This window comes from Alosa alosa, chromosome 24, assembly GCF_017589495.1.
Source record: "Alosa alosa isolate M-15738 ecotype Scorff River chromosome 24, AALO_Geno_1.1, whole genome shotgun sequence".
Classification (NCBI taxonomy): domain Eukaryota; kingdom Metazoa; phylum Chordata; class Actinopteri; order Clupeiformes; family Clupeidae; genus Alosa; species Alosa alosa.
This window is the reverse complement of record NC_063212.1, coordinates 20,003,763-20,018,762: the sequence shown is the minus strand read 5'-3', so window position 1 is coordinate 20,018,762 and position 15,000 is coordinate 20,003,763. Positions and strand designations below refer to the sequence as shown.

General features: G+C 42.3%; 1 protein-coding gene across 1 annotated transcript in view; it reads right to left on the bottom strand.

Annotated features, from left to right (window-relative positions):
• Positions 1–15,000, bottom strand: part of LOC125289129 (adhesion G protein-coupled receptor L3-like) — a 294,210-nt gene that overhangs the window by 147,934 nt on the left and 131,276 nt on the right. The window contains exon 5 of the mRNA XM_048235824.1: positions 872–981. Within this exon, the coding sequence (XP_048091781.1) occupies positions 872–981 (110 nt within the window). The remainder of the gene's footprint in view (positions 1–871; positions 982–15,000) is intronic.

Genomic DNA, 15,000 nt, shown 5'->3' with positions numbered 1-15,000 from the left:
AGTGTGTGTGTGTGTGTGTGTGTGTGTGTGTGTGTGTGTGTGTGTGTGTGTGTGTGTGTGTGTGTTTGAGTGAGTGAGTGAGTGAGAGAGAGAGAGAGAGAGAGAGAGAGAAAGAGAGAGAGAGAGAGAGAGAGAGAGAGAGAGAGAGCAAGGCAAAGCAGTCATATGGCCAAGGGAGGTTATGTTCTGCCCTCTGGCAAGCAAAATCAAATGAAAGATTAGCTTGCCGGGTGACAACAATAATTGCTCGGAGAAAGAAAGTAAGTAAGTTAAAAATTAAAACATGAAGAAGTGGCTTATTTGTGGGTATGAATTAGAAATAATTATCACTATGTAAGTGTTTAAGTGTGTAAGTACATGGACACACACACACACACACACACACACACACACACACACACACACACACACACACACACACACACACACACACACACGCTGTCTTTCTATTACCCAGACAATCATCCCTACTATTTTGCATCGAATTATTAAACTCCAGTCACCACCAAGGCCAGTACTAAAGATGGGATGAAACCTGAAACACAAGAGTCCAAGTCACTGAGGCATGGCATAGGGCCACTACCAACAGATGGCAAGCACAAGCCATGTAGTGTGCAATGGAATGACCAGTGAACACAGGAACCTGTCATCAGAGAGATGTGTCTGTGAATAAAAAAAAATGTCAGTTATTTGTGGTGCAAGGACATAGAAACACAGTCTGTGTGTGTGTGTGTGTGTGGTCTGGAATTTTGAGCCACACAATAATTCCAGACCAGTTAGAGGAACCTGGAAGGGAAAGAAGTGTTAGCATTGCATGCAGTTTAGCCTTTAGCTTTTTAGCAATCTGAGAGTATTGGAAAGGGATACATACTGTATGGGACACACTCGTACTGCACCTCCAGGTACTTATATGTTCCAGGGCAGGGGTCAGGGAAGACTTCGGGCCCGGCCACCACCGCACATTGCGTTCGATTGTTGCATCTACAAAGAGATCAAAAAGGGAGGAGATTAGCAATTCTGATGGACAACTATACAAAAGGAAATGTGATGAATTCATCTCCAAAGTCATGGCAATGTCATCCACGCACATCCTCAATAAAGTGCACAAACCAAAGCCGTAACTCAATTAGGGCACACTTAGCATGTGGCTAATGAAGGGGAATAAATACCATTTTACTGTTGCGATTATGAAATCGAACCATTTGAGGGTTGAATGATCGCTGATTGCTTGTCTGTCAGCAGTAAAATTGTGAGGTTGAAAAGGAGAAGTGGGGTGGACGTTCACTGGTGTTTTTCTGCGTTGTGAATTTTTCGGACTGCGAGGAAGCGGACGCAAGATAGAACCATGACTAATGTACAGGGGACACAGGCAGTCAAGTGAAAAATCAAGCGAAACGTTGGCTCCCCGTCTGTCTTAGGCTCATTAGTCTCTCAATCACAATGTTTTAAACCGCAGCACTTTACACAGTCATGCCTTCATTCGCTTATAGCTATTTATTCCGTCTCTGATTGGGGCAAAAATTAAATGACCGGCGATTGAAACTTCAAGTGCATAAAACAAAACTTGGATGTCGATGATTGCTTCGGTGAAAAATGAGATCAACGCACCAGGGTTAAAAAGAAATAAACAGCCAACGAATGTTGAATAATACGCATTAATCATTTCACGGCATCAACCGCAATAACATCATTTATGTTCGCAATTTGAAATATTGGACAGTTGGCACAAGCGTCCGCCGAGCGTCGCCAAGCCAATTCAATCGTGCATCAAACCGATGCTTACAAACGGCCTCTCGCTGCAAAAGGCTCTGAGGGGCAGGCGACATAAAAATTTATTTATTTCCTGCTAAATAGCCTCTCACAATGCGAGTCGCAGGGCAGGGTCGAGGTGAGCTAACACCATGATTCATACGGGACAATTAAAAGCTTCCTTTACACCTTAATTAACATTGATTCCGGGGCAACTAATCAATCTCACCAGGACGAAAGGAGAGTGAAGGACCTTTTCTCATTTAAGGCGAGCCTGTAATGAGACACGAGCCGGCTCTTATCGCCAGCTGGACTTTATAGGGTCGTGACCCCTGGACGCCACTCATTTCACTCCCTCTGCACTCACACTCTCAAGCGTCTGAATGCAGCCTGTGTCTCACAGGGTCAAAGCTACAGAGGAAAAGAGAGAGAGAGAAACTATTACCAAAGCCCAATTTTTTTTACCTCAATGTCTTGTTTTTCTAAATACAATAAAGTTATTTTTCCTATCCATTAGGTTCATACCTTTCTTTGAAGGCATAACCAGACAAGCTTTTTAGTGATTGTATAAGAGGTGGTTGACTGAGACAAAACAAGAAACTACATAAATGCCACTAAAATCACCTCAAAGGGAGTGGAGCTTCTGTGTATTATCAATTCAATACAGGAAGGCTTTTCATACGGGCAGGAGTACACTCTCTCCGAAGGCAAGACATTGATTCAAGAAGATAGAGTGCTAAATCACAACTGTTCGCCAGAACACAAGATAACTATGCTGAAAAACGATCATGACTGTTTACTACATACTTTGCAAGATCGGCTTCCCCAAATATGTCCACGGCATGTAAATTACAGAATTATGTTGTTAAGCATTTTTTTTTTTTTTTTTTAGGTATAATTAATAAGTAAGAATAACTGTAATTAACACCATTAGAAATTGTTCATTTTAATTACATTATGATAATTTGCTGTAGTCTGCCGACAAATTCATGGTGGTGACACTATAATAGTATAATGCTGCAATTACAAAGATTCCTTTGCTTCATTGTTCTTTGCTGCCCTGGTGTTATGAAAGCTAACAAAGAAACTCAGATATGCTTCTCAGAAAAATCAGATATGTTTATTGCGAACGGAGATGAAAATGACCCAATGTTTCGGGTTATACTGCGATTTAGAGTATACTGTTACCGTCCTCTCCTGCCAAGTCCAGCTTCCTGATGGAGTCAAGGAAGACAAAAAAAGGAGCACAGCTTGTTTGAAATATCCTGCCTTCCTCATCTGTGCAGTAATCTTTATTATACAAACAATGCAAAGTTCACAGAGGGTCAGGACGCTAAACTTTAATCAGGGCGCGCGATCACTTTGCATGAACCTGCAGATTAAGAATAATCATACTCGTCAGGGAGCAGATTACGCACTAAATCCAAGCATCAATATTTATCTTGACCCATATCTGTGCTGCCATGAGGTTTTAAGAATGCTTCCTGCCGAGATGTCAAGGGAATCATTTTTTATCTGATGAAAGTCCGAGTCCAATGAAATCAAAGTGCACTCGGTGTAATTAGAAATTAACAAATTAAAAGAGAAAATCAATTAGGAAAAATCAATAGAGAATTATCTACATAACAAGCACGGTTAGGGATGTCTAATGATGTTAATGTGGTATCATGAAATATCAGGCTCGTTGGCCTTCAGCTTGACCTTTGTGAGTAGGAAGGGTCCAGTTGATTCACTAGGGGCCCAGTGATGAAATCCATCAACGGTTTGAACACAATCCAGTTACAGGTTGGGACTGACACCTCCTCAAATGGCATCCACTGTAGAATGGGGAACTACAAATATACTACACAGAACAATGTACCCTCAAAGGAAATGGCCAGTGGACTGTCTGAAAGAGAGATATTTTGATTTTGTTTGGGTAGAACAAAACACTTTGTTTTGCCTTGGTCTACCAGTGCCACCTACTCTCTGTATCAGCATTTGATGAAGTGTTAGTGGTACTTTCTTCTTCAAAACCATGCAAGGAAATGAAATGTGTCATGCTAGTTTGAATTGAACCTGTTTAATCATTACGAGCTCACCGCAGGAACTCGTTTGTTTTTATCTTTAGTTTCTCCATTTCACTACCTGCAGAGTTTGATTAAGAGTTTCACTTTGCTTTATTTCCATATAGTCCAACTGGCTTCAAATCAACGACTATAAGCAAGATTTTGTCAAAATTAGACAAAAAAAAACTGCAAAAAAAGACATAAACTGCACCCCCAAAAAAAAAAAGACAGTTGAAACTGAAATCTTCTGCTTCCTATCTCTGTGCGTTTCCTTCCTGTGTAGCACTCAGCACCTTGTCAAAGGCATGACATTTAAATAACGGCTGCTTAGCGCTTTTCCATCCTCTGTGCCAAATGGAGCGATTTCACAGATCCTCGCTCCTTGCCATCTCGGTGGCCCCCCGCGCAACGAAGGAAAAGTGTGTGTGTGGCGGGGATGGGGGGGGGTGCGCCAATATCCATGCAATCTAAATATGAAAGGTGACATTAAATAGCTGTCAAATGGTGGGCCCATTCCACATAACCCAAACATTCCATTGCAATTGAGAGCGAGTGTTCTATTCGCCCCTCACCTCTATATATAATATATTTTTTTTTCTTAGTGTTTTTGCTTTCCAGAGAGAGCGGCTGTCAGCTCTTTTTTGTGTTCTGGACGTGTTTGTGTGTGTGTGTGTGTGTGGTGTGTGTCTGTATGTCTGTGTGTGTGTGTGTGTCCGTCTGTATGTCTGTGAGTAAGTGAGTTTGTGTGTCTGTGTGTATGTGTGTGTGTGTGTGTGTGTGTGTATGTAATGACACGAGGCGCCTGAGCTAGCACGACGAGTAATCACTGTAATCTCCCCCTGATCCCCCTGCCAAACAAAAGTGGGAGACCGTGCCGGATCCCTCACCGGGAGGACCCAAAATGTGGCCACAAGCTCTAATGGCAAGCACTAACACACACACGCACACACACACACACGCACAAACAGTCTGTGGAAGTGTTGCAGATTAAAAGGTGCCATGAACTCCATTTGGAACATTAGCAAAGGAAAAAGGAAATACAAATGGTCCTGTTATAGCATCACACACACACACACACACATATACACACACACACACACACACACACACACACACACACATACACAGGTGAAATGGATAATGCAAAAGGCCCTGTTACACCATCAGCAAACATTGGGGCAGGATTCTCCACACACATATTAAGCCCTCTGATTCGGTTTATTGGTAGTGTGGCAATTCTGTCCTGGATGGTTGAATGCAGTTTCCCCTGATGTTTTCACTATCATTTGCACATTTGCCTGGTAAAACTGGCCCCTTTTGAAGATGAAGAGCAGAGACTGGGTTCAAAAGTTGTTCTTTATCATTTGTATTTTGATTTTTATTCCACACAGATCCTTTGTGACGATGTAAATCTCTGGAAACCATCAGCCTTTTGAAAGTACTGTATGAAAGAATGCAAATGGCAAAATAGATGCACATATTCTCCAAAATTCAGTAAAAACACAATTACTTCAACCACACCAGCAGTAGAAAACCGATCAACGCCCAGTAGAAATGGCACGTTAAACGAGCCTTGATGGTGATTGCTGCATGGACGCAGTCCAGACACATCGTGGTCAGAGACAGCAGACGTAGCTACATGTAACTCGCATTAGTGCTCAGATTTGACTAGAATGGCTAACCACTTCCTATACACAAGAACTCTGTAATAGTTCTACTTCAGTTCAACTTTTGATTAATATAAGCGTCTTTCATTCATTTAGCATATCTTTTTTTGCTAATGTGACGGCAAGGGTGAAGGCATATATACAGTGATGGCCAAAAGTATTGGCACCCATGCTAAAGATGAATGAAAAGAGGAATATAAAATCATCTTTTGGAAATTGATCTTAATGCCTTAAGTGAAAAATAAGGAAATATCTAACCTTTAAGGACACCAATTTTCTTAGTGAATGAATAATGTATCATAAATAAATAAATGTTCTTTCTTAAAATACAGGGGTCATAAGTATTCCCACCCCTATGTTAAATTCCCATAGAGACAGGCAGATTTTTATTTTTAAAGGCAAGTTATTTCATGGATCCAGAATACTGTGCATCCTGATAAAGTTACCTTGGCCTTTGGAATTAAAATAGCCCCACATCATCATACCCTTCACCATACCTAGAGATTGGCATGGTGTTATTTCAGTCAGCCTATTAGCTGGTTTGATTTGCAGGGAGTGGGAGGGAGCGGAAAATGTTTATCTTTTTAGTCAAACAATCCTTAAAAAAAAAAAAAAAAAGTGTTTATTCCTAGTGCATTTTGGCCCCGTCAGAGAGTGTGTTTGACCAGAGAGGGTTCGGGTCAACGTGTCAGGAACTGTGTGTGTTACTGGGGTGTCTCAGAGTTGAGGTGAGAACACACTCGCAAAGGATTGTGGGTACCAGTGGTGTGAGAAACACTTCACTCCTAATCTGGTCAAGACCTTGCTGAGGTGAAAAATGGTGATTGGTTGAGTCCTACAGTAGTTGGAAAGTGTGCGTGTGTGTGTGTGTGTGTGTGTGTGTGTGTGTGTGTGTGTGTGCTGGTGGTGCATGTGTGGTGTCTTTGGGGGGGTTGATAGAGTGTGCTGTGTGTGTGTGTGTGTGTGTGTGTGTGTGTGTGTGTGTGTGTGTGTGTGTGTGTGTGTGTGTGTGAGAAAAGTCTATGGTAGTGCATGCATGACTTTTATTTCTTTGCAACAGATGGACAGGTCAATATCTCCCTGTCCCTTATTCTGAAAGACAGTGTTGTGAGAGTGGTGTGTCTGTGTGTGTGTGTGTGTGTGTGTGAAAGAGAGAGTAAGAAAGAAAGGGAGAGAAAGAGTACATGTAAAAGAGAAAGAAATGGTGAGAAGGAGAGAGAGTGAGGGAGAGATGGGCAGGTCAATATCGCACTGTCACAGTGGGGAAGTCTAATGCGTCTGGGCTAGTGTGCAACAGAAGAGGAGCCTTCATTCATTAGCCTCCACAGCAGTGAGGGGCCCACACCACATCCATCTCTCCTTTTGCCTGTCTGACACCGGACGCACAAACACACACACAAACAAATGGACATCACACACACACACACACACATCACACACATCACACACACAAAATAACATCACACACAAACAAACACACACACACAGAAACAGAAATGTACACACACACACACACAAATGGACATCACACACACACACACACACACACAAACACACACACAAACAAATGGACATCACACACACACACACACACACACATCACACACATCACACACATCACACACACAAATTAACATCACACACAAACAAACACACACACACAGAAACAGAAATGTACACACACACACACACACACACAAACATCACACACAAACAAACACACACACAAACAAATGGACATCACACACACACACACACACACACACACACACACACACACACACAAATTAACATCACACACAAACAAACACACAAACACACACAGAAATGTACACACGCACGCGTCATTAAAGAGTCAAAGCCAAAGTCTCATAGAGGAGTTGTCATAATGCCACTGAGAGGGTAAGTCATCTACCTACGGCAGTGCAGGAACAGGATGAGGTATCCATCACACGGGAACAGTTTCAGGACAAAATGCACTATTGTGTTTTACACTACATAGAGACGGCCTACATAGAGAAGATGCTCACCCTCTCATGGGTGCAACGAACAAATGACTGCATCGTTCTACACACACAGACACACACACAAACACAAATATAATGAAGTAGCAAACACTATTTCACTAATCCAGTTCCACTTCAAACAGGTCAACTGTCCACTTCCTCTAGCAGTTTCATAATGATAGGACTGTCTCTCCTCAGAGTCGGGAAGCGAAAATTAATCTGTCCCCCCTTCATGCATTTCTGACCACCAATCACTGCAAACCATTGAGGAGTCACCAATGGCAGAGCCCAATCAATACTTCATCCACTTCCTCAAACACAAATCTCCGCCTTCCTCTTCTCACTAAGCCCCAGAAGACTTGCCCTCAACCCACCCACACCACACCACACCAACCCCCCCCCTTAATTCTTAGTCAGGGAAAGTCGTCTGAGGTGAATCAGAGCAGATTAGAAATCAAGAGCAAAGACATGCCAAACACTGACTATGCAAACAATGCAAGCAGATTTAAGAGGGTGGGCGAGTGGGATTGAGAGACAGCTCTAGCCTCTAGCATTAAACCCACAGCTCACAAATCTCTAGATCAGAGGCGCAATATGGCACAGCACAGCAAAACATCGGATCACGCAGCGCAGAGCCAAAAAAAATAACTTATCAGAACAGCAAAGGACAGCTGGGTGCAGAAAGGCAAAGTACATCACTTTGGTCTCCATGTTGTGGATGCTGGTGTTTGTTGAAAGCACATTTAATATCAAGGAGAAGCGTCCCTCGATCCTCCTTACCTAAGTGTGTGTGTGAAGACTTGCTGAATAAGGCATTTCAGTCCACTTGGGAGGATTGCGACCCCGGTCATGATGAATCTTTAACACGTTTCTAATTTCAGTAGTCAATTTGCAGTGATTGTGGCTTACAAATGCTTTTACTGGCACATTAACTGAAACAGTATCCACACACTCTCACATGTTTTCAATGGGAGCAGGGAGGAGTAAGGTTCTATAATTAATGTGTACTCGTCCATAACCTTCCTCTAAATGGATTAAATTTGTGTAATTAGTGGCAGGCGGTTATGTATGGTGCTAAATAGCATTTATATTACATGTTTAGCATTCAGAATTCAGCTTACCCATTTATCTGCCCTGCGTGTTTGAGAGTCTAAGAACTTTGAATGCTAAACATATGGATTTGTTCTTCCCATACTTTATCCACCATTATCTACATTAAATCACACTACACATTTACAGTATCTCTACACTGAAACCACACTACAAATTTGGCTTCCAGTGTTTCCCACATAATTAAATTATATTTGTGGTGGTAGGTTTGCAGAATTAACTTGAATGCAACAGTTTTTAACAAATTAGCGCAGCGTGATTATGATGCTAACCAGATTTAAGCACAATTTAGTACAACCTGGAAAATCATTGTGTGGTGGTCAATGTTGATATTGTGGTGGGCCGCCACAAATAAGTCAATGTATGGGAAACACTGGCTTCCATGCCTGTCTATGGACCCTTTCAAGAGAGTTCCATTATCAGCATCATAGTTGGCCCCACAAGACTTCCTTTTTAACATTCCATATGTTATCTTAATGCAGAGGAAGTAGATCGGGGCCCAAATAGAACGTTCAAGCATTGTTTTTGTTTACCTTGTTGAAAGGGTCCATTCATGACGAGTGACTACACTCTTTTTTTTCCCCCAGAGGCAGCGGATGATTTGGGTCCGTTTTAGAATCAGGCACAAAGATGCGGCCAGCACAATCCTATCAGCCCATTGTGGCACCAAAAAAAAAGGACCCCTCAGACTAATTAGACTGTTCCAAAAAAAGCACATGACTTATATCCACGGCGTGGCTACTCCCCTTACTCCATCTCTCAACTTCCCCACCAGCTCCTCGACCACACCAAAACCACCATGGAAAATAAATAAATAAAAATTCCCCACACATACACAAAGGTGAGGGACACTCTCTCTTTCTCTTTCTCTCTCTCTCTCTCACACACACACTCACACACACACACACTGAAACACTGAAACACACACACACAGAGACAAGCACATCACACACACACACACACACACACAGACAAGCACACCACACACACACACACACACACACACACACACACACACACACACACACACAGAAACACACACACACACACACACACACACACTGGCACACCACACACACACACACACACACACACACACACACTGAAACACTGAAACACACACACACACACACACACACACACACAGACACACACACTTGTCAGCACAGGAGGTTATTTTTCTCTTCTTTCAGGTCTTTCTTTTGCTTTCCTTGACGGATGGCAAAATGGAAACATATGGATTTATTTTGCTCTCTGCCTGCTCCGACTCCGACTTCCTCCACTTCTCCTTGGGCGCTTTTTCGCGGCGAACAAAAACGCACGCTTCTGGAGTGGACCAATGGATGGCCTTCTTATTTCTCAAAGCCTGGCTCCTCTCCAGGGACCCGCAACGCATGCCCCGCCGATAAACAGACGCATTTCCTGTAAGTGTGTTTGTGTCTGTGTGTGTGGGTGTGTGTGCGTGGATGTCTGTGTGTGTGTGTGTGTGTGTGTGTGTTTATGGGTTAACTGTGATTGAAGTAAGTGTGTGAATTTGTATGTGTGTATGCGCGCTTTGCGAGAGAATAGCAACAGATGACGGAAGCGCCATCTCTTGTGAATGGCTTCCATTCACCAAACTTTAAGCCTGTGATTGATGATTGATGACACAAATACAGTTCTCTAGCAAGGTCTCCAAAGTTTCCTGCCTGTGGGCAAGTTTGCGCTCCCTCTAACTCTCCTCACAGCCCTTACAGGCGGCAGACCGACCTCTGCTCTGCACAGCCATCACAGAACAAAAAAATAAATCTGATCAAACTTGGCTTGATGAATAGACTGAAGAAAATAATATACAGTACAGTCTAAGAAGCCACTATTTATATTCTATAGCTCCTGCAATAGGGGAACCATATCATTATGTGCAGTGTGATATTTTTAGTGATATTGACTGGTTTGTTTGCATTATCGTATACAGATGAATAGAGTCAAGATTAATGTTTGGGGAAGTGCTGGTAGTACATAGCTACACAGTGATAACTACTCAGTGGGAATGAAGAAATGGGTCATATACTACAACAAATTACAAAACTATAAAGACAAATGCACGTCACCTTTTATCACACACAGAGCAGAACTAGGTCTTATCCTGATTTTTTTTTTTTTTTTTTTTTTTGATATCCGGTATTTTTATGTATGTGTGTCTGTATGCATACTCTATCAACACCCCCAAAGACACCACACACACCACCAGCACACCCACCCACACACACACACTGTGTAGTTATTGGAAAGCTTCCTTTCAGCAAGGCACCATCATTACCATACATCATTGCCAAACTTCCCCAATTACAGTAGAGACAAAGAGTCTACACAATGAAATAAATAAATAAAATCCAAATATATATAAATAAAAAGTTAATACACAGCGCAGCAACAGACAAATATCTCCCTGGGAGCCTCTCAAAGTCTGGAACATTGCAAAAAGTGGGCGTTGTGTATGCGCGCAGTGTGTGTGTGTGTGTGTGCAAATGTGTGTTTGCGTGTTGCGACTGGCCAAAGTGGCGCCACCGTTTCACAGAATATCTCCCGACATACTGCCGCATGCGGTCTACGGGATTTATTGCCCAATCATTTCTCTTGCGCAACCCTTTCCTTGAGTCCTGATAAGTGATGGATGTGTCAATCTCCGCTCGGCGTCGACGGCCCGCCCACCGGTCTGTCACAGCCTCCGGGCGGCTCTGGGCCCAAGGAAGCTACCAAGGCCCAGGGCCTGGACCATTTACTGCAAATTGATTAATTGAATGAGACCCAGACTGGCAATGCAATTGGGGCAATTGGCTGCACTAGATGGATAGATGGCTGTTGGAAACGGCATCAAATGAACTACTGGCAGTTGCGAGATTTCATTTCAAAACCTGGGGACTGTAGCCCCCCACACAACCCAGTTTTACACAAATGACAAGGCAACCCAGTCTGTAAATAACAAGTCACAGCCACAAAGTGGAAGACAGCCACAATGCCAAGACGTTTGAAGCGCTCACAAAGACGCTTGCTATCTCTGGGATAAAAAAAAAAAAGAGATTCATTCTGTCCCCCTCAAAATAAGCTTCAAAGCCTTCTTAATCCGTTCAGCATCTACATATCCCCTCCCCATGACATGGAACAAGCGGCATATTTACGTCATGTTTATTCACGCAAATCCCTATGGATAACCACACATCAAAATCAATCATATTTCATGGGCATATGTTTCATAGGTTTGCAGGGCCACACTCTGGCTGTTATGAAAAGCAACAAGCATATCCCCTGGGACCGGAAAGCCAATTCACTTTACACATGCCGTCATAAATTTTTTTTTTTCTTTCAATCAAGCGGGCCCCAATAAACAAACAGTTGGCACTAAGTCGGCTCGATACACACTACCCAGAAGTGTGTTTTCATTTGATTTTAGAGAAACCTCAATATTAACAAACAGACCCACTGTATTGAAACGATGACTGATAGAAGTGTTGCACAAATTAATTTCCTCCAAGACTCCAGGAGTCCCCACTCCGGGAGTAATATTTCATATCTGTCCTGACGACTGGATGGCAGATAGTGACTAACTGTATAAGGCAGATGAACCACAAGAACATTGCCACATACCGCCAGGCTTTGGATTATCGGACCCTATAACCTTGATCGCCAAACTTTTCTGTCAAACGTTAATCTAAACGCCAGTAAAGGGCTGCAAATATCTGCCAAGGAAACCATATCTGGAAGAAGAAAGTATCAAATTCTCTTCTAACGGGACCAACACGATGTGCTCTCCCCTTCAGCTGTAAAATCTCAGGCACTCCTCTCCATGCTGGCCCTTCCTCAGCTTAAAAAGATAGTGGAACTCAAGCCAGAATAGCTATCCATTTGAGAAGGATGCATAGCACACCTTCTCCGTAAGGTTATAAATGCCAGATGCCCTGATTTCACCTCTGTCCCCTCCAATACTTTAACCATGCATGCACTGGTTGCTCCTCCCGCCTCTGCTGAGAACCAAGTTTCGTTCTTGCTGGCTGCTCCACTCCACACCAGCCTGGAGCCATTCAAAATGAGAAAGAGCCCAACCCATAAACTGAAAGGGACCCGCTAATTCTGACCGAGGATGAGGGAGCCCCTCCAGCCCCTTCCTGGTCCTCAAAGTCGGTGCTCCCTCTCGGAACCTCCTCATCAACCTCCCACCCCTGGTCATCGGCAGTTCCCATGGTTAGAGACCCTGTATTCCCCCCATCATGTAGAAAAGGTCCTTGACATCCAGCAGAAACTCCCAAGCATCCTGGTCTCGGCCACACCAAATCAACATCATCGTAGATAAGCATCAGTAGCAAGGAAAACTACAAAAACTCATCACCACTCTGATGGCACAGAAAAACGCGAGTCATCTCTGGCCTACCTAACAGAAAAAAGGTGCTGGAGAGATGGTCCAGACTGTCATAAACGCTACTGCGCTTCCCCTAAGGTCAACAACTGGGCTTGTTCTGGGAGAGGCCCAGTATGTTGAAGGTGATGGTCTCTCCACCCAAACCAACATGGAGCCAGGCTTCACAACATAGCACACTGAGACATTGGACATTCTCTGTAGAAAATACCAGATTCACTAATTGATTCTAATGGCATTATACATGTGGATGGGTCTGAGAATGTTTTCTTGCAGGGTAACATACAATACTACTACTCATATAGATCATATTGTGTCATGCAATAGCATGACTTATAAAGCTTATAGTTCTATTCCAACTTGATTTCTTTACCTCATAGTAAAAAAAAGAAAGACAAATTTAAACTAGAAACCTAACAAATATTCTTTCCATACCAGCATATTCCTCAAAAAAGCCAGAGGTAAGCTAACATGGGTAAAAAAAACCTGTAATCAATGATTTTATTAGTGAAAAAATTGATTTTCTGTTTCTTGTTGAAACCTGAATTGACTTCAGACAGACTGTTCTTGTTGAGACTTGTCCCCCCAAATTATACTCTTCCACCACCAATGCGCAAAACCAGAATTGCTCTAAATAAATATAGTTGCACACGAAGTCAACTTTGGCTTAATTCTCAAGTATAATTGCTCAATCCGAAGGCTGACCCAGTTGTAATTAACCTTATACCGGGACTGGGTTTCTAATTAGTTTTCTGAACTTATACCGATCAACTAGCTATGATCGATAAAAATGGGAAATATTCATGTCAATAAGACAACTGATGCTAAAGCCAGTGAATGTGTTGGACAGTTTAGAGCTCAGCATGTTACAGACCCACCCACAACTTTTGGCAACACCCCTCGATCTAGTCATTTCCAGAGGGATAGTAAAGTCACAGACTTATCAGTAAATGATATAAATATAAGTTCGATCATCATTGTGTATCCACATACCCAAAAATTATCCTCAAATTGAATCAAATCATTTGGACATTAGAGAAAGAACAGCAGTTCATAGCTCTTATAGACCCATAAATTTAGATATTTTATCATCCCATTGATCAAATGGTAGAGGCTCTAATCGCGGAATTAGGGCGCTTCTGCTTGACAGAGTGGTACACCCTAAAGACCAAAAAAAGGCCCTGTAGCAAACTTGACACCTTGATGAATTCAAAATATCCATGATCTAAAAAAGATCATGTAGGAAAGTTGAGAGAACATGGAGAAAAACTAAGTTACAGGTTCACCGCGTTATTCTAAAAGAAAAATTGCAAATTATAATAGAGCTATTCGAATGAGAGGAGGAACCACTTCTCTAAGGTAATTAAGGAAAACAGTAGAAAACTCTAGGTGTTGTTCTCTTCATTGATAGGGCTATTGCATCAAACACCTTTTGGACACACTCAGTCAAAGATGCGAAGAATTTGCAGACTTCTTCAAAAAACAAAGTCATTTCTATAAGGGAGGCTATTTATTCATAAGAAAAATCTATAAAAAACAGCCCCCAAAATTAAGGTTGTCCTTTAGTGGAGCTTGGCAAAATTATAACTCCTCAAACCGGAGATCCAATCCCTACTACATTCTCAAAAAAAAGTATATGAAGGCAAAGGTAATAAATACCTCATTAGAAAACAGGTATACTTCCAACTGCTTTAAAACCGCTGTTAGAAACCTTTACTTAAAAAGTCAAAACTTGACCATACCAATCTGAGCAACTACAGGCCTATATCAAATCTTATCGTTTTGAGCAAAGTACAAAAAGTTGTTTGCTCAGTTAAATACCTTCCTCAATCCAAAACAGTATCCTCTGGAAAAACTCCAATCAGGTTTTAGATCAAATCACAGCACAGAAAACGCTCTAGTAAAGATAGTCACGTCTCAGACTAGCTACCGACTCAAACAAAAGCAATCCTTATTCTTCTGGATTTGAGCGCGTATTTGACACCATTGATCATAGCATCCCATCACCGAAAGTGGTGGGTCTCTTCTGA